Here is a 23060-nt window from a genome sequence, read left to right on the forward strand (position 1 = left end):
GGGTGAGGGCGGGGGCTGCCGCGCGCGGGCCTCTCTGGCGCACGCGCCTTAGTGACTCGAGGCATTTCGTCGCCCTCCTGGTCTCATAGCCCAGTGTGAATCAGCGCATGCGTCCACTGCGCCAGGATTGGCGGCGGCGGGCTGATTGGACGGCCGGATCCTTCAGGCCAATAGCAGTGAAGGTTCTTTCGGAGGCGTGGCAGAGCTGCCTTCCAATCGGGCTGGCGGTTGTTGCGGGGTGCTGGATCCCCCTTCCTTTCCCAGGTGGGCCGTTGCGGAGATGGCCGCTGCGGCGCAGCCCGGGCTGGGGGCAGAGGAGCTGGCGCTGTTGGAGAGGTCGCTGGGCCTGCAGGAAGGGAACAAGTACGGCGTCCAGGGGGAGCGGAAGGTGAAGGGAGCGAGGAGGGGCCGGGAGCGGGCAGCGGAGTGCGCGTGGCCACCAGCCTTCTTCCCCAGCGGCTCTTTACCTCGCCGCTTCCTCCTCCCCACCTTGCCCCGGCCTGTCCCTTCCGCGTTCCCCGCGCGACGCTCGCTCCCCCCATCCGCGTGCAGTGTGTATGTGTGAGGGGGGACGCCCCCTTCCCGCCGCGGCGCGTCCGCCTGAGCTGCGCGTCCGCCAGGGCGGCACCGGCAGCGCTTCTCCTTGAGCGGCCTCTTCTCGATGGGGATTTGCTCTTTCATCTCTTCTGCGCCCCTTCTCCTCTTTTCCTTCCGCTGACTGCGGCTGGAGGACCTCGCTCTCCGCTTGCTGATCCTGGAAGCCTGTTCCCTCTGCTTGTGCAACTAAAGATTATCCTGGCTCACTGTGCGGGTGTCGAGATAAAACATACGTGTTTTCCCGGTGCTTTCTCTTTTTTATTTTCCTGAGTTATTTTGGTATTTGTGTTGTAGTCGCATCATTCTAAAAAGATGTATTTCTGATAGTAAAGCTGCATCTCTAGTAAAGAACTGATCTCAGGATACTCTGCCTTCTTCACATATATGTCTTGGCATTATTTCCTGGCAATTGAGGCACGGGAAAAAAAAAAAAAAAAAAAAAAAACTACTGCAAGACTGAGGATATCACAAATATGTAGAAGCCTTTAAGTGGTTCTTTCTGAAACAGACAATAGAGAAGCTGTAGTTCTGCACTGGGCATATTCTTTTGTATGTTTTCTATTTTTTCACATTATTTACTGTTTATGACTAGAGGCCCGAATATCAATATATACATTCTTTGGATGCAAGTAAGTAACTTTTTTTAAGTATTTAACAATCCAAATGCTATTTTAATGCTATGACTGTAAAGCATAACTCTAGAAAAAAATCAAGTCACTATATTTTTCTGTCCATCTGATTATGCTCAGTGGAAAAGTTGTTTGTCAATGACTTTGATTTTAGAGTAGAACTGCAAAGCAGATATTGTACTTTCAGCCTGCATCTTATATTAATTAACTTTGAATGTAGACGAGTGCTTCTGCATGGTTACATTTTAAAAAGGGGAGAGGGTGTGTGGGGGGGGGAACAGGTCTATCACTTTATATGATAAATAACTATGCTTTTAGTCTACTGCAGCATATTAAGTCATTCATTTTAGTTCTGTCTCTGGTGACTTACTTTTCTTTCATACCCTGAAAGGTTTCTAGTATTTGTGTAGTTATTGTATCTCACTTCTAAAGTTGCTTCTTAAGGCAAACCAACACATTTGCGAGTACTTGTTTGTTTATACCCCACTATATGCCAAGTCTGTGATATGTTTGGCTGATTTCTTGTGGTTTCTCTCAGTTCTGATGGTTTTGTGTTTTAAGCAGTACCTACAGTGTGGTCCTCATCAGTATATTATGAAGTCAGACTTGTTTTGGTGCACTGTCCAGTTTCACAGATGTTTTATAAGTAATCTTTTATGAAGAAACTTAAACGTGTATTTGATGCATGGAATTTTGGACATTAATGCAAGTGACGTCACTTCAAAATTTAATCAGTTTTTTTTGTATGAGCAGTGGATTTCTTTGATATCCTGAAATATTGCATCTGAATTAAACATGCTTTTTTTAAATGAGTATTCTTGCAGATATGGATGATTTAAATGTCTTGAGAAAATCAGTTTAACGTACAGTAATGTCACTGTGAATCTCAAGTCTAACAAAGTCAGAGGTTTTTCTCAGTGAAATAATACGGAAAAATGTCTTACAAAAGTGTGTTATGTTGTCCTTGCCTGATGCAGATGAAAAGATTTTACTTCTATCTTGAGTATTTGGCAATAGATCAGAAAGTATGAATAAGCATTTCAATAAGTCCTGGCTACTCTGATATGTTCAGAGAGATTGGATGCTGCTGGCTTTACAGCCTTAGGTCAGAGTCCTGAATTCGAAAACAAATCAACAGTTAATAAGATTTCCAATAGTGTCAGAACAAACAGTACTATTTCTTGCTAATATTGGTATAGCTTTGATTATATTGAGCTAAAGGTGTATTGAACAAGAAGTGAATTGGTTCATTCAAATGTATATGTTAAGTATCTTTTTTTTTCTGTGAAAAGTAAAAGTAAACCACCTGAAAGAATTAATTAAAAAACATTGTTTCCTTTTAATGTTACTACCCTCAATATGAATACTTCTAAATGTTGGTCTCTTTTAGAGATTATTTTGATGGGGATGGGTTATGAAGTAACTATTCTCTATGAGAATGGCTAAATTATATAGTTAAACTTTTTTTTCTTCTCTCTCTTCTAGATCCCTGTTCTTCAAACAAACAATGGCCCTGGCCTAATAGGATTAATTACTATAGCTGCCCATTTAGTTAAACAGGCCAAGAAAGAACAACTACTTGGAAGTACTGCAGAAGAGAAAGCTGTTGTTCAGCAATGGTTAGAATACAGAGTGACTCGAGTAGATGGATGTTCTGGTAAAGAAGATATTAGAATAATTCTGAAGGTAAGGATTACTTAATCTCTTTCAGGGCCTAGTCAGTCCAAAATTGAGTGGCAAGGTAATTAAGATGCTTGTGTATGTATGAACAGCTGATAAAACTGAGAAGATGCTGAAGACTTGACTGTGTATTTAAGTACTGGCTTTTATAGTGCTTGCTGAGGTTTTACTTTTATTGACAATCTGAGCGAAAACTTCGGCCATACAAAGCTGAACTCTTACCCTCTTGTTATAACTGTTCAAGGTATTTTATAGTATTACAATCTTTAAACTTTTTGGAATGTGCTATTTTTTAGTCTCCTATGAGTCTTGTAAAAATGCCGTTTTTTTCCTATCTTTATAAAATCTCAGCTGTAAACAAACTATACTGTCTTATATTTCAAGATAACTGTGTTCTGCTAGTTTTAAGAGCCACTCTTCTTGATTTGGAAATATGGAATATAAGCCAGTACTTGACACTTCATTATGGATTACAAAGTGAGTTATTGGACAGAAATGTATGTGAAATGCTAAAAGGTGAAGTCATAGGGCTACTTGGGTAAAATTGTCCTTCCCATTGAACTAATATATATGGAGAATTTAATCAACTGTATTAAGTGATAATCTTGTAGTTTGATGCCCAATCTTTCTTCAAAAGTAGCAGGTGGAAGCAGAAAAGAAAACCTCAAGGGTCATCTAGTTATTTGAGCAGCCAGATGGCAGGGAGTAGATTGAAAAACTTATCCTATTTTCTTTCTTTCTTTCTTGTTGACTGGTAATTAGTATTTTTGCAATCTTGTGGGAACCTAGCTTGAAGAGAAAAGCTGTTTTACGTGTGCTAAGGGCTTTTTATTGTAAATGGGTACAATACAGGAGTGGATTTTGGTCAGTTCCTAGTGTTGGGTTTTCTTGTTTGTTTGTTCTCTTTTTTAATTTTGAAAAACTCTTATTTTATGTAGAAAGTGCAAAATTATTGATGCTACTAACTAGCTTAGGTTTAGAAAAGCTTGGTGAGCTGCAAGCTTTCAGCAAGGCTGGCTATGCCTGAGGTTAGCAGAGTCTTAATTATGAAGTCTTCTGACTTCTGCTCAGTGTGGCTAGTCTGAGTCAACTTAAGTTGTTACAGAAAGCCCTTAAGACTTACTGAAGTAGTAAAGAGGAAAATTTAACATCTTATATAATTTAGTGAAGGAAAGTCTGGCATTTTAAAATCCTATGGAAAAAAGCCATACTAGTAATGGGTTGTCATTTTCAAGCTGACAGCCTCCTTGATCTGGAAGACAGGGAACAACATACCTGACCACTGTTACAGAGGCCCTTTTTGGGCAAGCTCTGAAGAACCACTTCTCTTGCTTATATCTCAAATGATAGGAACTATCTTGATTTCATTGTATGTATGAGATGTCTTAAAATGCTTAAGCATGCGTGTGTTTACATTTGTTCTCTTGTTTGTAGTATCGCTAGTTTTACTCTCTAGATGTGAATGCTTTGTAAACCTTTAGAGTTGTGCTTACTCAACAGATACTCATCAAGATTCCTTATAATCTCCATTCTTAGAGATCTTTTAAATTCAACTAATAAAACGCTGACTGTAAATTTCAGCATAAGGTATGCTTCAAAGGTCTTCTGTTTAGGAGACCTTCAGAGGTTCCTTCCAACCTAAATTTTTCTGATTTTTATAGAAGAGTCCAATGATATAGAACTGTTCATCACATTAGCAAATTATTAATTCATAATTTATTAGATTGTTACTAAATTCATAATCTGAGTATGCTGCAAAGTTTTGCCATGTGTCTAAATAACAAAAATGAACAAAAGCCAGAGGAACCCCAACTCTACTTTATTAAAGAGAATCTCATTGCCTTTCAGTTATTCTAGCTGATGGAGTTCCAAGTCAGCTAGATACCTGTTCTGGAGGACAGATCTTCTGGACTTGTTTCAGTGTGATTTATTTAAAAACTAATAAAAACACCTTTATGGTTAATATGTAACAAATGCAAGTCTCTTTTCTTGGCTTCTAACTAAAGTCTGTGCTGTTACAAACTATGAGGAGACCAGACAAGAATAAATAGCTGCCTTTTACTTACTTTTTTCACCCTCATATATATAAATGCAAAAAGCAACTTTTCTGTCTTGTTGTAACAATCTATCTGTTCTGACTGATGTAAGTGATGATACCTTCCTTGTCAGCACACATCTGCATAGGTGCAAAACTGTGTTTGGTATTAAAACCAGACTTAGAAATATGATGGTTTAATGGTGATGCTAATTTCTCTTTTCAGGTTTTAGCCTTAACAGTACTGGCAGTTAGAAAAGAGTGTGCTGAAATATGAATATATAGATAAATGAACTCTTTTCAAACAGAAGAAAACTTTCTTACTAGGAGCATTCAGTGTCACTTCTCGGAGAACCTCAACCTCTAAACCGATTCTAAAAAATACAACTTAAAATTTTTCTACTTCTTTTTTCTTTAGCAGATATTGAACAGCCAGAATTGATCTTGACACAGCACTGCTGTGGAGTTGTTCTAGCATTAATAATTTCATACTATAGCAATTAAGATTTCTTTTAATTTGTTCTCTTGCCACTATGATTAATCAGAATAAGAGGCAGTCTACCATTAAAACATAGTATGCCAAAAGGGAGTATGGAGTGAAAAAAATGAGAGAGGCAAGTCTGAGACTGTAGTTTTACGGTGTCTGGAATACACAGTGGCAGTCTTGGGACAGTTGCAGCCTAGAGCCACAATTTGTAATAAGCTGTGCCAAAAACAGTTCAGTTGCTTCTGCTGTAAACCCTATGCTGCCTCTATTTAACTCCTAAATGAGGTGATGTCTTGAAAAACCTCAGTAACAAATCAGTTTGTTGGTTTAAACAGGAACGGCTTTCTTTTCCTAAAGTTTTAAGAAAATATGTTCTTAAATTGATCTTACTGGCATGTTGACTGAAGCTATTGCTTGACCTAATAACAATCATAAAGTAGGTGGTCTGTCCCAGTCAGGATTTTTGTATTTATTCATGCCAAATACAATATTGCTCAGAACCCCCCAAGGACAGTGTAGTTTTGTCTAAGTTTTGATTTGAGCTCTTATAATGGACGAAATAGCAGGATCGATATCTCTAGACTGTTCTGTAGCACCCATGTAAGAATGAGGTTTTTCAGTAATGTGATTGCTTAATTTCTGATGCATTATGTTACTTGTTCTGTCTGACCCCCTGCCCCAGATGTGACAATATTTTCTGTTGCCTTTGATTTAACTGTGTGACTCCTGTTTATTAGGAAACTAAGCTGCGCAAGAGAAAAAAAATACAAAATTGTTACGCTTGATATATGATAGGGTTGCTATGTTTCTAGGGAAAATTTGAGGACCTTTTTAAAGAAGAAGACTTTTAAGTATCTATGGCACCAAATATCCACACAGATGTTAATGAGTTATATCTAGAGGATTTGAACGTCTCTGCTTCATCAGTTTTAGCTCTTCAGAGCTTGACTGGGGTGTGAGGGGGCAAAAGAATCTTTAGAGGCTTATTCTAAATAATCATATCTTCTATTCAAAATATAACTCTGTGCTGGAATTCATTGAAAGGTTTCCAAAGAAATGTAGAGAGTTCTAGTCTAAATTCTGGTCTCTGAAGGATAGTTAGAACAAAAAACGTGTATTACTTCAAACATCTCATTGAAATAATTGACTGTTTTCTTTCTTACGTTTCTGACTGCGTTTCACGATTGCAGTTGTAAAGAACAGGAAATTAGAAATCTAAACGAGAGCTTCTATTACTGCTTAGGGTGCTTTTTTTGAAGAACTACTGTTTCTATACCTGTGAAGCAAGCTAATCTGTACTACATCTATATAATTAATCTAGAGTTTTGCTACACTGTTAATCAACAGACTTTCAAATGGGATGTCTGCTCACATTGACGGGCTTGCCTAGCCTAGTGTTCACTTCTCTCCCTTCTCTAGCAGCAGTGGGATAGTGTGCATTCACAGGTACAGAAGACTGCATTCTGATTATTTGAACAATGCTTGTTGATTATTTTTTCTTCCCTGTCCTTTGGTTTAAAAAAAAAAAAAAAAAAACAGCAGGCTGAATGTTGCAGTCTTCCAGACCAGGTTTAGATCATAGTTTGCCTGTTACGCAGCAAAGTCTTGAATTAGAATTCAAAGTATTGTTGCAGGAAAAAAAAAGGTCCATGCCCTAGAAGTGAAGTTCTGCTGTTCTTGTATCCTGTATTATCAGAGAGACTTAAGTATTTGAGTATGGTCTGCTATTTGTCACTGCATGGTGCACTGTAAAGGCACTTAGGGTGTAAGTGTGACCTTGAGAATATTACTGACTTGAAAGAATGTGGATTTGTTTGTAAAGTATGTGTATAGAACAACAGTAGTGACTTTTTTTAGACAAAATGTCCATAGCATAATTAGCATGTGGTTAGATCATTGCAAGCTATTGAGTCATTTTAAGAAGCAATGTTTACTTGTCTAAGCTGTAGCAAGAGCCTTGTCCCAGCTTGTGGTGATAGGAAGAGAATTCAGTCATTCTAATGGATTAATTAGCTTACAAGCAATTGGACTATATCCTCAAAAGACGGTAAGCAACAGTGTGGGGCAGCCGGAAGTGTGCTGTGGGTGGGATGTACTGAGCTGACAGCTCAGTACATGGGCCATAAATAGGACAGTAGCTCCATACAAAAAGCAAATAGTAATCCATCAGTCACTTCATAGAGAATGTAGCATCTTCTCAGCTTTCCCTTGCTTTTTCCTCTTCATACCCAAGAATAAAAATGGAATTGTTATAGTTGTTAAATGTATATTATTACAGTAAACTGCCATTATACCTCTCATATTTGCCTGAAATTTGAGGAAGAGATTCCTGAGAGTGCAAGAATAAGTTAATATATTTACATGCATACATTCCAGCTCTTTGATTTAGTTAATCTTGGAAGCTGCATGTAATTAGTTAAAGTAATGACATTCAGTACATGAAAGACAATACCATGAATGGCAGTTAATAGAACTGAATTTCCCTGATAATAGTAGTAGTTCTGATACAGTTTTGTATTCATATTTCCATTAATCTCTTCAGGACATGAGGACTACTTCAGTTCCATACCATGGTCACTTAAAGCTTCTTCTGGAAACTTTAACACAGAAACTGACAGTTTGCTGTTGGGCAGTAATGTAACCATTTTTATGGGACTCCTAACCTATTAGAGAAAATTAACTAAATGCTCCTGTTGCACATAGAGGGAAAAAAAAAGTATTGTTTCTAAATTAATTTATTCTGGTAAGCCAGAATAAATAATGGTTCACACTGTGGTGGCTTTCTTTCTCTAAATTATTAGAATATTTTTTGCTGGTGAATACTTTGAGTATGCACAATTAATAAATATGTCTGTGTGCAATGTATTCAAAGAGCAAATTTGCTCTTTGAATAGTATTAACCTCTCCTGAATAACTATGCGAACTGGTGTTTCTACATAAAAATTAGTTTACTTAAAGTTTTGTAAAAACAAAACATGATGCAACTTTAACTTAGAATTTTGACAAGTGAAATAACTGTGGTGATTGTACTTCCTTAAATTAACTTTTTTAACAAACTGAGCTATAGATCTTTTTGTGTAAGCTTTTTTTTAACCCCGCATTTGCCTTTGTGTTGTGTCTGAATGAAATTCTACAGAGCTGTAGTTTGATGTTTGAAGTAATCTGAGAGCTAAGCAATATGAGCAAATTAATAAACAGTCTAAAGGGAGAGAGGGGGAGTGACATAGCCAGAGGCAGATGACTTTACAGAGTTTACTGCACGGGGCTTAATATCCTCCCTGATTTGCTCTAATAAAAGAAATCAAAGCAGACATCAGGATGTTTAACTATTATAAACATGTAGAAGACCTGTCAAGAAGAGGTCATCAAAGAAATGATAAAGTGGTATAATGGTGTCAGATTTGCCAAATTCAAGTGCAAGGTCAGATGTCTAATAAAAATATTAACGTGCTGGGACTTCATGTATGCACTGTAGGATATCTCCATCAATTTGAGGTGTTAAGATTATGGAACAAAAAACTGCAGTACACTGGAGGTTAAATCTAGTTTTTATTTGCTAACTAATGATTAACCCCTTTCCCTGTAATAGACTTGGATTGTTTATGGTGGGATTGGGGCTAAAGTATATTTTGTTCGCTCTTGCATTTTCTGCTTTAGAGAGAGACAGGAGAGCAGTTAGGTATGTGAATGTGTAAGATGTGGAGAATAGGAGGAATCTGCTTATAGACAGCTAAAGAGGTAGAGCTTTGTGTTTCAGTTGATTGTTTAGTTTTTTTTTTTTTAAAAAAAGACCTGAGAAGCTTAAAAGCAATGAGTCTGTCAGCCGTCTGTTTTCCTGTAGAGAGGGATCACAGATAAAGTGACATGAAAAAGAGTGCAGAAAGACAGGATCCTTCAGCACTACAGATTTGAAATATTCTGTATATAATATAACTTTACTCAGTGACTCAGTGAATTGCCTGCTCATATTAAAATCTTTCATTTATAATCTTTCAGAGAAATGCTCTTTAATGCTGAAGCAATGCTCTTTTCACGTAGACTTGGTGTAAAAAATGAACCGATGGTATCGTTATTAAGATTTGCTGGCAGTGACTTCAACGCTAATAAAAACAGATGTTGAGTGATACCAATTGATAGGTATCAAGTTTCAAGCCTTGAGCTTGAAATGCATTTCTTTTGGCTCCCACCTTGTTCTCTCTTTGTTTCTCTGGCATTTTTCATGTTTGCGGTTCGAAACCTTTTTGTTGACCAGCTGTGTTGTGTATGTGGAGTTCTGGAATGCGAGATAAGCTGCTGCTGGAAGAGCAGTTCACTCCCTTCTGTGCCTAGGGCTGTGCTTACCATATACCAAATAGTGTACATACAACACGGGTGTTTGTATGAGTCATATGCTAGTCAAAAATCAACAATTTCAGTATTTAAACGATTAAATTCTATTTCAAAGACGAATGGTACTTCAGGTTATTAGCTTGGCTCTTCTGAGATTTTTTTTCATCCTTTACTGAGCTCAGAGAAATTAAAATTGTCGCTTACCTCACATGCACAGTCTTCAGAGGATGTTCCCATTTTTTTTTAACTGCCTTAATGTTTTTCTTATGACTCCCATTTAATGACTTTTTCTTTTTTAGGATCTTCACATGTATCTTGAAGATAAAGTATACCTTGCAGGAAACAGTTTTACCTTAGCAGATATTTTGATGTACTATGGACTGCATCCGATCATGGTAAGTGGTATTTGTACTACTTCTGTACCTACAGATATTCTAATTGTTGAGGTACTACATTGATCAATGACAACTGCAGAATAAAAAAAAAAGGATAGGTTATAAGAATTTCAACTATAACTTGATTTTAAGTGCTTGGTTTTAACTTTTTTGTGTTAATAGCTAGCTATGAGACTGTCTATTATTATCTGTAGTATTCAGAGTGCTTTAGTTTACTGTATGCAGTGTAACATAAGGTTAACAGTTGTCCTTGTGTTTTTTAGCTATCAGAACTCTATTTGTTCAAGTCTGAAACATTACTGCTTACAGACTACAGGAGAAAATAGATAAATGAAACTGAAAGAATGTGTTAGAAGCAAAAGTCTCGGACATTACTAATGTTGGAGCAATGCTACTGGTGCTGTGAGAGATGCAGTTAAATTCCTGAATGATGAATGCATGTAAAAGTGTCAGGCATTCTGAAACGGCTGTTTGCGTTTAGAGATTTGATAATAAGAGCTGGTAATATAGAATATGAAAATAAAATGGGGGCACAGTTCTTAGTACAAACTTTATTTTTTTTCTGAGTGGTGAAGATGTTGAGATTCTTCATGTTTAACTCAGGGTGTACTATGAAGTACTTACAATGCGTCGCACCTCAGTTTGAACCAAAAAGGTAGTTTAAAAGAAAAGAAACAGAAGTTGTTGGTATTTTGGTAGCTAGCATGTGACTGTAAACGAGTCAGGCCTTCTTTAGAGCAGGTAAAATGAAGCAAAACAAACCAAAGGCATGGTACAAACAGGTCTGCTAAAATTATTTGGAGAAAATAAATGAGACCAAAAAGGAAAAAAAAAAAAAAAAAAGAAAGAAAAGAAAAGAAAAAGAACCAGGCAGGGGAAAATCACGCGTATTTTTAAATTTAGAGTTTGCTCTAGAGTAGACCACCTAATCAAGGAAAAAAGATACAAGTTATTGCTTTGGGAAATGGAACAGATGGTAAAAACAAATGACTTGGTGCTCCTGGGTGCCTGCAACTATCTAGACACTACTCAGGACAAGTTTATAGTACAACTGTTTCTGAAATGTTTGACTTCATGGAAGATATTCATGGAAGATATTTTTTGGACTCAGAAAGGTATAAAGGGCAAATAATGGAGTTGTTATCCTAAATAAAAGAAAATAAAGGTACTAGCCAGGAACTGATATATTTTGAAGGTTACAGAATTGGTTAATATCAATTATTGATTGGAGAGGTAAGATCTTGAACTAGGAAAAAATCTTGTGGATTCTTTCTGTGCATGGAGAAAGAAGGAAATACTTCTAGAGCTTCTTCTCTGTCCCAAACTTCAGGCAGAAAAGCTGATCTCTTTTAATGTGATGCAGTCCTGGGAACTGGTTTGTCAGATCCACTGATATTTCAGCTAAACAATTTGCAGATCTTCAATAAATCTTTTCTATAGTTGTAGCTTCAGGAGCAGAGGCAGAAATTTTTAAAAGGGTGGGGGGAAGAGGGGTGAAAAATAAGAATGAAGCAAAAAATGGTTCTTACTCTCTAGCAAGGTCTCTCTTAAAAAAAAAAGAATAATAATATAAAAATGTTACCAGCAATGATTTTTTTAGGATGAATCTCTCTGCTCTTGATGGACTAAAAACTTAACACTGACATTAATAATAGAATACTATCTATCAGTAGCATACCATCGTCTTCATGAATGGATCAAGTATTAATAAACTTCAAATACCTTCTGATGTGCACTTCATTAGAAAGGTTAATACCACCCAATATTATTGGTGATACTTTTTCACCTGCTGTTGCCTCTTCCTTTCTTGGTGTTTCTGAATACAAATTGTATTTACAAATTAGAAATCTAATACAAATTCTGAATACAAATATCTCTTCCTGCCTCCCTCCCTTCTTTTGTATTTCCATTATCTAGAGGGAGGGTTCCCAGGCTCTGCTTTTTCAGTGACCAGTTTGACCATTTGATTTTACTATTAAATTTGTCTGCTGAACAACAGCAACTCTGAATTCTGTAGTTGTATACCTTGTATTCATTATTCCTCTCCTTTCCACTTACTGCACTTATCTTAAGTGGTTAAAAATCCATATTGTGGGAAAGAAATTTGCCGCAGCCCATCCTTGGCAAGCACGGGAAGGAACACACACACATCAATGTGATGCAAGTTCAATCCAACTTTATTCCTTCGCCTACCTAATTTATATATCTTTTCTAACAAGCTCATGTATCAACGCGCCTCGCAAAGCATTTCTATTGGTTGTCTAATATTGTCCAAGCGCATCTGCTCAGTTTCTAATTGGCTGTTGTGTTGACTCCCCTTCTGGGTGCACATTCTGAGGGTGATTACAGGCATCTGCTTATCTGCTGCATATCCTGTCAGTGATTTACAGGCATCTGCTTATCGGCTGGGTTGACTCCTTTTCTGGATGCATATCCTGTCAGTGAATACAGGTGCCTGCTTATCTTTTCTTTAGCCTTTTGTCTTCAAAAGAATTCCTTCTTTGAGCAGTTTGTTGCTTACTTCAGCTCTTTATAATCCTGCAAGATAGCCAAGGCCCAGACACAGGGCCCCAACACCTCCCCCTCTTTTTTCAAAAACAGAGTCAGCTATCCTCTGCATGGACTGCTGCAGACATTGCAATATACAAGGTAGACATACAAGTAACATCAGAACAATCAATCCCATAAGCATAAATTGATGAACGAGAGAAGCAAACCAAGAGCTTAAACCTAGCGATTTTAACCAACTTTCCAAGCCCCAACTCTCCTCTCTCAGTTTACTCATCCCATCTTTTAGGTCCTTTATTCTCTTATGGATAGATTCCGAATGATCAGACAAATTCATACAACACATTCCCTCAAACTCCTCACACCCATGCCCATGCGCTAATAATAAAAAAACTATAGCTGCTCTATTTTGCAATACTGCGTGATTTACGCTGGCTACGTCTTGAGATAATTGATCTAGAATGTCAGAAGTCATGTTAAGTTCATTTTTTGTCCAACAAGCTAACTGCTTTAATGTTGTCATTGCACGCGCTGCTGTAGCCCCGGGAAAAACCATGCTCGTTAAAAGAGTTCTCAGATTACTCCAAAATTTAGGGTCTCCCACTTCGCTACAGTCTAATTGATGCAATTCTCTTTTCTTCTGACAGCTCCTTTGACTATCTGCCCACTGTATCACTGTCGACACATTTGGGTGAAATAATGTTAGTTTCCCCAAATAGCATGGTCCCCCTTTCGGTCCTGCTGGTACTCCGTTCCATGCCCTATCTCCACAGATCAAAAAGATTCCGGGCAGCAATCGCCGCGCTGGCTTATCAGTTAGATTGCATTTGGAGTATGTTTGTCCCATTACTTTGTCTGCTTTCAATCCCGACTCGACAGACGCCCATGTTTTACTGGGCATGTCAAGCTCTGTACTTAGGGGCTCAAATTGCACCCATCCTCCGTTTCTTGTGCCATTTGTGGCATTTACGCATCCTAATAAATCTAATTCTTCTGGGGGTGACTGCAATGTGTAGTTTAGTTGTTTTATAATCTCACACTGCCACCCACCATCTCTTTGTGCATCAGTCAAACCCGGAGTTTTCAGCGTCTGGTTGACCGTAGTAAAGTTTAGACAAGTTACATTTCCAATAAATCCTTGAAATTCTCCCGGTTGCCACACCGGCACTCCCACTAAACAAGTTCGAAATGGATCTCCTGGTCTCTGCAGGCTCAAACAAAATGATTTCTGACCTGTTGTATTAGCTACGGTTACCCATATGTTTTCTCTCTTATTAATATTCGTTAATGACCACACATGAATCACGCCAGTTAATCCCAACCACCAAACCCACTGTGCCTTCATGTTTCCTTAGGCAACACTTCTGGGTTTGCTTCAGCACCCTGTAATGCGTTTGTTGTTTCGGCTCTCTCCTTTGTCAGCCACGGCCGTACCCACTTGGCTGGTATCCACGTAGTTCTATCCCTGGCAAATTTTCTTGGTACCGATAAGCCTCAGTGCCGGCTATCTTTTCCTCTATCCCTTTTATTTATTTTTATATTTATTTATATATTATTATTATAAATTATAAATATATTTATAATCACAATTATAACATTATAATTATAAATATATTTTTATATATAATTATAATTATTATTATTATTATTATCGTTATTTATCTATTGGTTCCCATGTTGGTCCGTCCACTCTTTATATAACTGGCATGGCCATAGGAGTGAACAGAAACTCTCCCTCCAACTTAGCATTCTCTATAAGGCCCTTGTAACGCGTAACAGGGTTAAAATTCGGGTCATGAGGTGGCACTACCTCATCTTTGCCTCCCTTCCCCACAGGGCCGAACAGTTCCCTCTCCTTGCCATGTACCACCGATTGCAACCATGACAACACCCCGTCTGGATTTATCCCTTTTGTCCCGCGACCCGCCCCACAACCGACCGCCAAACCCGACTCAAATTTGTCGATCTGTCTCTCAATGTTCTCAGCCCCTTCTACAATTGAGTTATGGGCAGCCTTATATGCTGCCTTTATGTCCCTTCGTCCCGATCCCTGATCGAGGTGTTTCATCTGGTCCAATAAGGCAGTCATCTTGTCGGCTTGGCCGCGGAGCTCTTGACAAATCTCTCTCAGCTGTTCTTGGTCCGCTGGCTCATCGTCCGGCAGCGGGACCTTTACTGGATCAATGTCCATATTCGCCGGGGGAGCGGTACACACGGGACGGTCCTCCCCTTCCCAGGGTGGTAAATCATCGTCTACTCCCCCCCAAGCCTCCTTCTCGGCTACGGAAACAGGACAGGCATGCAGGGGACACTTGAGGTTATAATTGTCAGGCGCCCTCTCATACCGAGGTCCCGAGCCACTCACAGCTGTCCATTCTGAGTCTCCCGAGCCCTCCTGCTCCTCGTCAGTACTTTGTACGGCGCTGCGAATGGCAGCAGCAACAGCCGCTTCTCCGTGCAACTGTTCTAGCATCAGTCGGACCGGTCGGTAAATCTTTGCTAACGACCGTGCCTCCTTAGATCCCACTTGCACGCTCTCCCACAGTTCTTTTCCGACTCGCTCCCATACTTCCAGCTTGTATACTTGCGGAGCTTCTGCTATAAGCCCCTTTCTTCGGCACCACAGTAACAAATCAGTTAAGTCTGATTTCGTTATCTGTGTGTCCGTTTTCTGAGCCAACTTCAACAGGCTCTCTAGTGTTGCTTGTTCTATCGCTGATGCAGCGAATCCCATCCTGCTTCCCTGACTCACCGGTCAGTCGTGGCCACAATCCGCCTTTCTTCGGGCGCCCAGCTACTGTCGCTGGCTATGCAGGATCCTTGCCCGCTTACGGCTCCACTACTACCCCAGTTGGTCTCTGAGGATCACGTCGGGGTCACCAGATGCCGCAGCCCATCCTTGGCAAGCACGGGAAGGAACACACACATCAATGTGATGCAAGTTCAATCCAACTTTATTCCTTCGCCTACCTAATTTATATATCTTTTCTAACAAGCTCATGTATCAACGCGCCTCGCAAAGCATTTCTATTGGTTGTCTAATATTGTCCAAGCGCATCTGCTCAGTTTCTAATTGGCTGTTGTGTTGACTCCCCTTCTGGGTGCACATTCTGAGGGTGATTACAGGCATCTGCTTATCTGCTGCATATCCTGTCAGTGATTTACAGGCATCTGCTTATCGGCTGGGTTGACTCCTTTTCTGGATGCATATCCTGTCAGTGAATACAGGTGCCTGCTTATCTTTTCTTTAGCCTTTTGTCTTCAAAAGAATTCCTTCTTTGAGCAGTTTGTTGCTTACTTCAGCTCTTTATAATCCTGCAAGATAGCCAAGGCCCAGACACAGGGCCCCAACAGAAATTAGTACTTTAGTGAATGACAGTCAGGTTCACAAGTAGCATTTCAGGCTTCTTACAGAGTATGAGACATTTTCAGTCGAAGAATTAGAAGTACACAGTTGTAATGATGAGACAGGAACTAAATCATGTATGTTGTTCTGCATTCTAATATAGGTCACATAAATAGCCCAAAAGTGTAATGTTTCATACTAGTCATCAAAATGAGATTTTTTCAAGATGTGATTTATATTGTCTTGTGAAATTCTATGTTTCCCTGTCTCTTAAATATGATTGTCTTCAGATATTTTGAATATTTAAATATATATGTAGATGAATATGGTGAACAACGAAGTGCTGCTAGGTTCAAGCATGGATAGCAGAGAAAAGGTGAATTTGGCAGCTGGGCTGGGAGATAGCTCAGGCAATCAGTAAGTGTTAAATCACTCATGGTAATGAATTAGTTTTCATATTAGTGCTAATATTTCTTTTTACAAAAAAAGCTTCTCTCTGTTTTCAATTTTAAATAAAACTAGACTTGTGCTATGCTATTTGAAAATACTTAAGAGGAATAATCAATTCAAAGGTTGATTTGTGGCTTCTTATACTTCTTAAATTTTCCCGGAACCAAAGTAGTCTCAAAATTCTTATGTCTAGCTTAAACTTCTTGAATAAACTCTAGAAATGAACTTGTGTGAAATCTGTATCTGCAAATAGAAGAAGCCTCAGTCAAAGTCTGGGGGTTAATCAAATACAGCCTAGTACAAAAAGTAGTATGTTATTTCCTCAAGTCAAAACTACTAATACTTGAACTGTGGAGGGGCTGGACTAGCTGTTTAGAATCTGGTTATATTTTTTTCCATTATGAACACTTCTATAATAAACAGATTTGCATTAATTCTTGGTTAATATTCATCGATATGCTGCTTATCTTAGTACTGGGTTAATATGCTTTCATCCTAATAAATAACATTGGAAGTAGCTCTTAAATTACAAAAATGATTTCACTTTAAAGAAAAGATTTTCTTTTAGCATATTCCTTTAACAACAGAAAATGGGTCAAAACTGTGTGAAAGTACGTGCATTTTATGAAATACAAGATTAAACTGTTTATTCCATATTTTTAAGACTACAAAATCAGATACTCAGTATTTCATCTTTGTCTTGATGCTGAAGAATATCAGACATAGGTATTTTTAGACTTTCCGTACATATGCAGAATGTGGGCATGGGAATTTATGCCTGCATCCCCAATGCTACTGAAAGCAAATATAATTAAAACTTGTATATTTATAGCCCTCTTAGAAACTATGTTCTATATGCATTCTATGATGACTACCTTGGTTACCCTTCATGATTCTTGTGATGGAAGACTAAAGGTTTTTTCATCATTAAAAAAAAAAAAAAAAAATCTTCAAATTGAGTGTCTGCTTCTTTGCTATTAAAATAATTGCTTTAATAGCAAATAATTATTTTAATAGCAGAACAGCAGCCTTTCTTAACTTGGGGGAATTATCTAATTTAATGAGGAAGAATAGAAAATACCCATCTAACAAAATGTTGTAAAAATGCCGTGGAAGTGATCTCTAAACAATTAACCTAAGAGTTATGTTCTGAGGAGAAAGTAGAGCATGCCACAAAGTGCTTTTTAATATATTTCACTGATAGAGTATATTATGTAAATAAGTAACAATATCTTGCTTGTTGTGCCTAGAATACAAAAGGGCTGTTTTTTATTGTTGTTTTTTATTAGAGTAGCTGTCTGTTTTGCCCTTCAGATGTTTTTTTTTTACCACTGGAACAGAATGGAGGATGTCTGATTATCCAGACTCTTTTTTTGAATTACATGAGAGAAATTTGAAGTTTGAGAATTATCATTATAAAATTACAAGGGGGAGATACTGTATCTGCTGCAAGACCTAAAGTGTAACTCAGCATTTTCATAACCAAGTGGTCATCCATTAAAAAGATTTTGTGAAAAAACACATTTTAAGTTAACGATTGTTGTACAGTGACAGAACAATAATTAAAATACTACAATGTTCCTAATACCTGCTTGTATTTAAATACCTTTTCTCACTTTCAGAGTAATTTCAGGTGGCCTTAGAGTGTATATATGCTGCTCTTTGCATGTTCTGTTGCTTTTTGAATGGTTCTGAAGCTTGATACCAAGCATCAGCTTAAAATTACCACTGATTGTAATAAACTGCCTGAGGTACGCCTCATGTATTGTATGTTTAGGGCAAGAAAAAACCCACCATTTTGGGGAAGATGCTTTTGATCCCATACGGTTTATAAAGTATCTTAACTTAAAGAAAAACTTAGTGTTACGTTTTGATAGCTTGTACTTTTCTGTTTGTAATGCCTCTAAAAATTACTGGTTTTTCTTTTTGGTATTGTTCTTTCACTTGTCTAATTAATGTTATGTTAATATGTTTCTAGCTCAGCAAAAATAGTGTAGCTGTGCTTTAACTGGTTTGTCTGTGAACTTCTGTCAGACTATATACAGCTGTAGGAGTAGTGTTTACATTTCCGTGCCAGTAGCAAGAAAAAGTTGCAACAGCTTTTTTTTTTAATATACTGCTTAATACTAGAAAATTGGAAAAGATTTTGTGCAAATTCACATGCAGTAGTATGTTTGCATTCTGACAGGTGAGTTCCTTAGGAAAAAGGGCTACTTGTTTTCACAAACAGTTGCAAGATCCCTGTTTCTTGGTTGTTGCTGCTGTTATGCTGTTAACTTTATCATTAATACAGCTTTAATGTTACGTGACAATGGTTCAGAATACCCCTCCTGCAGTTCTTGACAATTAATTCTTTTTTTCCCTCCTCAGTGTAGTTCCAGCTTCCAGTATTATATCTTTATTTTCTATTTACTTCTACATGATTAATGCGTTCCAGTTCTAAGCCAAGTGAGGCAACAGTGAAGGGAAGCAGTGAGTGTTACAGCCAATTCTTGAAATTCAAAGGCTGGATTGTCACACCTGAAATTCAGCATAAGACTTAATTGTGAACACCAGCTTTTCTCTCTTATGGCTGAATGAGTTTGTATCTCTTTGCCTTTGCTTCAGAGTTTGTTGGAGCGTGCTTGTTTCCAGCTGTCCTGTGCCCAGAATCAAATTTGTAATAAACTTGCATTTGCCATGAAGCCTGGCACGTGTAAAGCAAGTCATAAGGAATATGACATCTGCTTAGCTTCTGAGGAGGGAGATTAACCTTACTTAGCTTTAGCAGTCTAAACATTAAAATGTAGACATATCCAGCTAGTGGTTTTTCTGTTTGGAACTGACCCCTACAGGTGTGACTGCTTCTTTCTGTTGACTGCGGGTGATGTCAAGATGATTAACTTAGGCTCAGTGGCTAGTTTAGCTAACTGAAAATGAAATGAGATGACTCCTATGCTGAATGAGTTAAGTATTGTGTGATAAGATAGGGTAGTTCATAAGAAGATGGTGTTTGATTTCAGATTATTATTTTATAGTCTGTGTTTTGAGGCTTATCCCATTTTCAAGTCATTCGTAGCAGGTTAACATGAGGAAGCATATTACTGTCTAGACTAACAAATTAACTTAGTTGCAGGGGACTGAGAAGACCTGGAAATTGGTAATAAGGAAAAATAATACAGGTGGTATGGTAAGGGAGAGTTACTGCTTGTTTTTCCATTAATTTGAAATTCTTTTAATGGGAAAAATAGTAATGGTAGTTTTACTACTTCTGTCTTGAAAGACTGAAGTACTAAAAGATTTTATAGAGAATCTTGAAGTATGTTGTTGACATTCATTTAGAAGACTCTGAAAGGTATGTTTAAGCTGTAATCATAATCCTAGATTACTTTTATCAGAAGACTGGATCAGACAAACTAAAGGTAGACTTAAGTTCTTCATGAATCTCATCCAGAACTCCTGTGGCAGGGAGCTGTTGTAATAGCTGTGTAACAGCTGGAAGCTTTTTCCTGACTGTTTCTCTCATGGGTGGGTTAAACTAAACAAATTAGTTTGATCTTGACTTAAAATCTGTCTTAAACAAGAGAATCTCAAACTATGGGACTAAATGATGCTATTTTAAAATATTTGTATATGAATTATGAATGGATTTTTTTAGTTTGCTATCTTACCGTATCAATTTAAATCATGCCATTGCCTTAATTGCTAATAATGTGAGTTAGCACATCTAAACAGTTAAACAACATAGCATAAAATTTACCTTACTATCTTATAACTATTAATCAAAAGAGATGACAACTTTTTTTTCTCTCCGGTTTGAATATGCCTGGGGAAAAAAAAAACAAAAAAACTATCAATACATTTGTAATGCCCACCTTGAAATACAAAGTAGTTACTTGGCCTGTGAGGCAAGAATACCTGCTACATTAGAGGAATTTGACTGTATTGTGTATTTTGTGAAACTTCCTCCATATACATACTGTGTATTAACCCCTTGATAGGTTGTGTTCAAGCGTTTTTGTCCCTCTGAGTGTATCTTACGAGTGTATATTCCACTTTGCAGTTCTGTTCATTTGAATTAATACGGACTATAGTGGAAAACATCAAGTTTTAAAATAAAGATGTGAATTTTAAGGTAGAAATTAACGCAGATCACTTGGACAGTTGCAACTTCTTCTGTTAGTTGAAATCAACTTTAAAAACTATCAACTTTTATTTTACCTTACTGCATGTTATGATAGTGATGTAATTTGTGATGCTTTCTATTTTTCACCATATAGGCTGACCTTACAGTGCAAGAAAAGGAGAAATACCTTAATGTGTCTCGCTGGTTCAACCACATTCAACACTATCCAGGTGTCCGACAACATCTGTCTAATGTCATCTTTATCAAGAATAGATTATATACTAATGCTCATTAAGGAAAACTATGTCATTCTGAAATTATGATTGGGAATTTAGATGTTATATTGTCCAAAACCACTAACTTGCAAGTACTGGTTTGTGATATTCTGTATGAGATACAGAACTTGCTTCAAATAAAATTGCATTGAATAGCTGTTGTTTGTCAAGAATTTGAACTAGTAGAATTATATCATGTATCTAATTAAATTCAACAATGATGGAAAGATGGAAACCGAGCAGCAGTTTTTAATTCACTATTTTTTATAAATGTTCTCTTAGTTAATAAGATTCAACTGTAATGACAGTCTTTGATGTAGGAAAGAGCTATTTCTTCCTTCAATATTCACTTCTTTTACTATTTATTGACTTCTTACATCTGTCCTTCATTGTTTTCATTTTATTTTCCATGGATGTTTACGCTAGTTTTATAAAAGTTAAGAGCTATATTGTGTGCCAAGGATGTGAAAAAGGGAACATGCAAATGTTACAAAGTATTTATGTGACCTAATAAATTATTTTAAAACTCTAGTCTTAATTGGCTGTGTTACTTCTGAGTTTTTCTTTCAGTATAAAAATTCAGTTTAAAGTGTAGTTAATTTGCTACCTCATTTTATGATATATGGACTTTTATTTTGACACTAAAAGCACTTTCTTTTGAATGAGCTAACAATAGAGTTGTTCAAAATTCTGCATATATCTGGCATCATGTGATAGTTCCACACAAATGGAAATGCAAGTTTCAGGATCTTCTGGGGAAAAGAATACTTCCCTTAAGGTAATAATGAACTAGTCTGCCAAGTTCATTTTCAATTTTTAGAAGTTCCTTTCAAAAATAAGGACAAAATATTATTTATCAAAATCTTGTCAGTGTTTTCATTTTTAATAATTTTATTTATTTTTTTTTTAATTTCAAAATGCTGACATAAAGGCCTAAGATGAGCCTCTGAATTAGGTAACTACGTTCTGCACAAAGTTAGTTTCTTTTAACATACTGAAACATACAAAAAAGCTTAGCTAGTTTAACTGAAACTTATATATTGGTTTCTGTGACAGTGTTTCTGCAGCCCTTGTGTTCAGCGACTGTAGAAGCGCATGCTTTTGTCTTAATTTGGTGCTGCTTGAAAACCATCCCACTGAGTGAAGTAGACACAGAGATATTGTGGATAGCTGTTCATGTACATTCCTTCCTGTATTTTGAATGAAACAGGGGTTTAAGGAGAAAGTAGGTTAGGTAGTTAGGAAATGAGATGAGGTAATTAAACTGTATCCTAACACATACTAAGAGGATGAAGAAAATGGTGCACATAACCTTAATTTGAACAATTCCAGACTTTCACAGATGTGCTTTATATTTATTTATATAAATACATTTTTTTAATCTTTTAGTGGACTTTCTTAAAAGTGATAGTGTACCTGAATGTCTTATTTTGTTTAAAAATCTTGTTTGGTTTTAAAAAGTTCTCGTTGTTTTCCAGACTTAATTCTCAGCTTCTACAGTTTCAGTTTTTGTTATAGTTTCTGTTTAGTTGCTTTTGTTCCTTACCGTTGAGAAGCAGGCCATACATGCTTAATTATGAACTTCTCTTTGAAGTCTTGATCTGTTCAAGAGCTGTATGACGGACTTGGACTTCAGTGCAAACATTTACCATATAAAAAAAGTACAGTTTTTAGCTACAGTTATTAGAAAATTGATACTCAAAATTCTTACATTTCACTGCCTGTGTGCTTCAGTTTACTGTCATTACTTGCACTTTTAATTCCTAGCTGATTCAAACAATCATTACTTAGTACGTATAAGTGAGTTCTGGAGTTATTTGGGGGATTTTGTTTTTTGTTTCTGGTTGGGGGCAAATGGTAATGAGATCTTAAAAAAAAAAAAAAAATGGGGAGAGTTCTTGTACAAGTCATTTTCTGTTTCTTAAGAGAGAGTGAGTCAGAATCATCAGTGCCTTAGGTTAGGGTTTGGGGAAGATTTCACATTAATCTTATCTTTGGGAGCTTTTTATTGTTGGAGTTTTTTTTTTTATATATATATATATACACTCCAATCACAAATAAGCAAATAAAAATAGTCAAAGTTTTGTAACAGGTACTTGTGAGCCTTCATTCATAGAAACCAGGACATCTTTTAAAAAGCTGACTAACTGTAGTGTGCTCCACTGTATTTTGTATCTAAGAACACTGAAAAAGAACCATAGCTAAAATATTGCAAAAAAGTCTA

The 23060-nt window shown here is 37.2% G+C and overlaps 1 protein-coding gene across 3 annotated transcripts; it reads left to right on the top strand.

Annotated features, from left to right (window-relative positions):
• The first annotated feature begins 232 nt into the window (after nucleotides 1-232).
• EEF1E1 (eukaryotic translation elongation factor 1 epsilon 1) lies at nucleotides 233-21374 on the top strand. 3 transcript variants are annotated; one of them, XM_062568062.1, is made up of 4 exons: nucleotides 233-388; nucleotides 2712-2912; nucleotides 10057-10152; nucleotides 10416-10690. In XM_062568062.1, the coding sequence occupies exons 1-4, from the start codon at nucleotides 281-283 to the stop codon at nucleotides 10476-10478; spliced, it is 468 nt and encodes a 155-aa protein (XP_062424046.1). In that variant the 5' UTR covers nucleotides 233-280; the 3' UTR covers nucleotides 10479-10690. The 3 variants fall into 3 exon arrangements, with proteins under 3 accessions (XP_062424046.1, XP_062424044.1, XP_062424045.1); XM_062568060.1 differs by lacking the exon at nucleotides 10416-10690 and adding an exon at nucleotides 20716-21374 and having other exon boundaries at nucleotides 237-388; XM_062568061.1 differs by lacking the exons at nucleotides 233-388; nucleotides 10416-10690 and adding exons at nucleotides 1052-1226; nucleotides 20716-21374.
• Nucleotides 21375-23060: the final 1686 nt, after the last annotated feature.

This window comes from Rhea pennata, chromosome 2 (assembly GCF_028389875.1).
Source record: "Rhea pennata isolate bPtePen1 chromosome 2, bPtePen1.pri, whole genome shotgun sequence".
Lineage (NCBI taxonomy): Eukaryota > Metazoa > Chordata > Aves > Rheiformes > Rheidae > Rhea > Rhea pennata.

Bases quoted from the DNA above. Each gene is read 5' to 3' on its own strand.
- EEF1E1 (XM_062568060.1), top strand. From the start codon at position 281: ATGGCCGCTGCGGCGCAGCCCGGGCTGGGGGCAGAGGAGCTGGCGCTG. The intron at 389-2,711 runs GTGAAGGGAGCG...TCTCTCTTCTAG, and splicing joins GCGTCCAGGGGGAGCGGAAG to ATCCCTGTTCTTCAAACAAA. The intron at 10,153-20,715 runs GTAAGTGGTATT...TTCACCATATAG, and splicing joins ATGGACTGCATCCGATCATG to GCTGACCTTACAGTGCAAGA.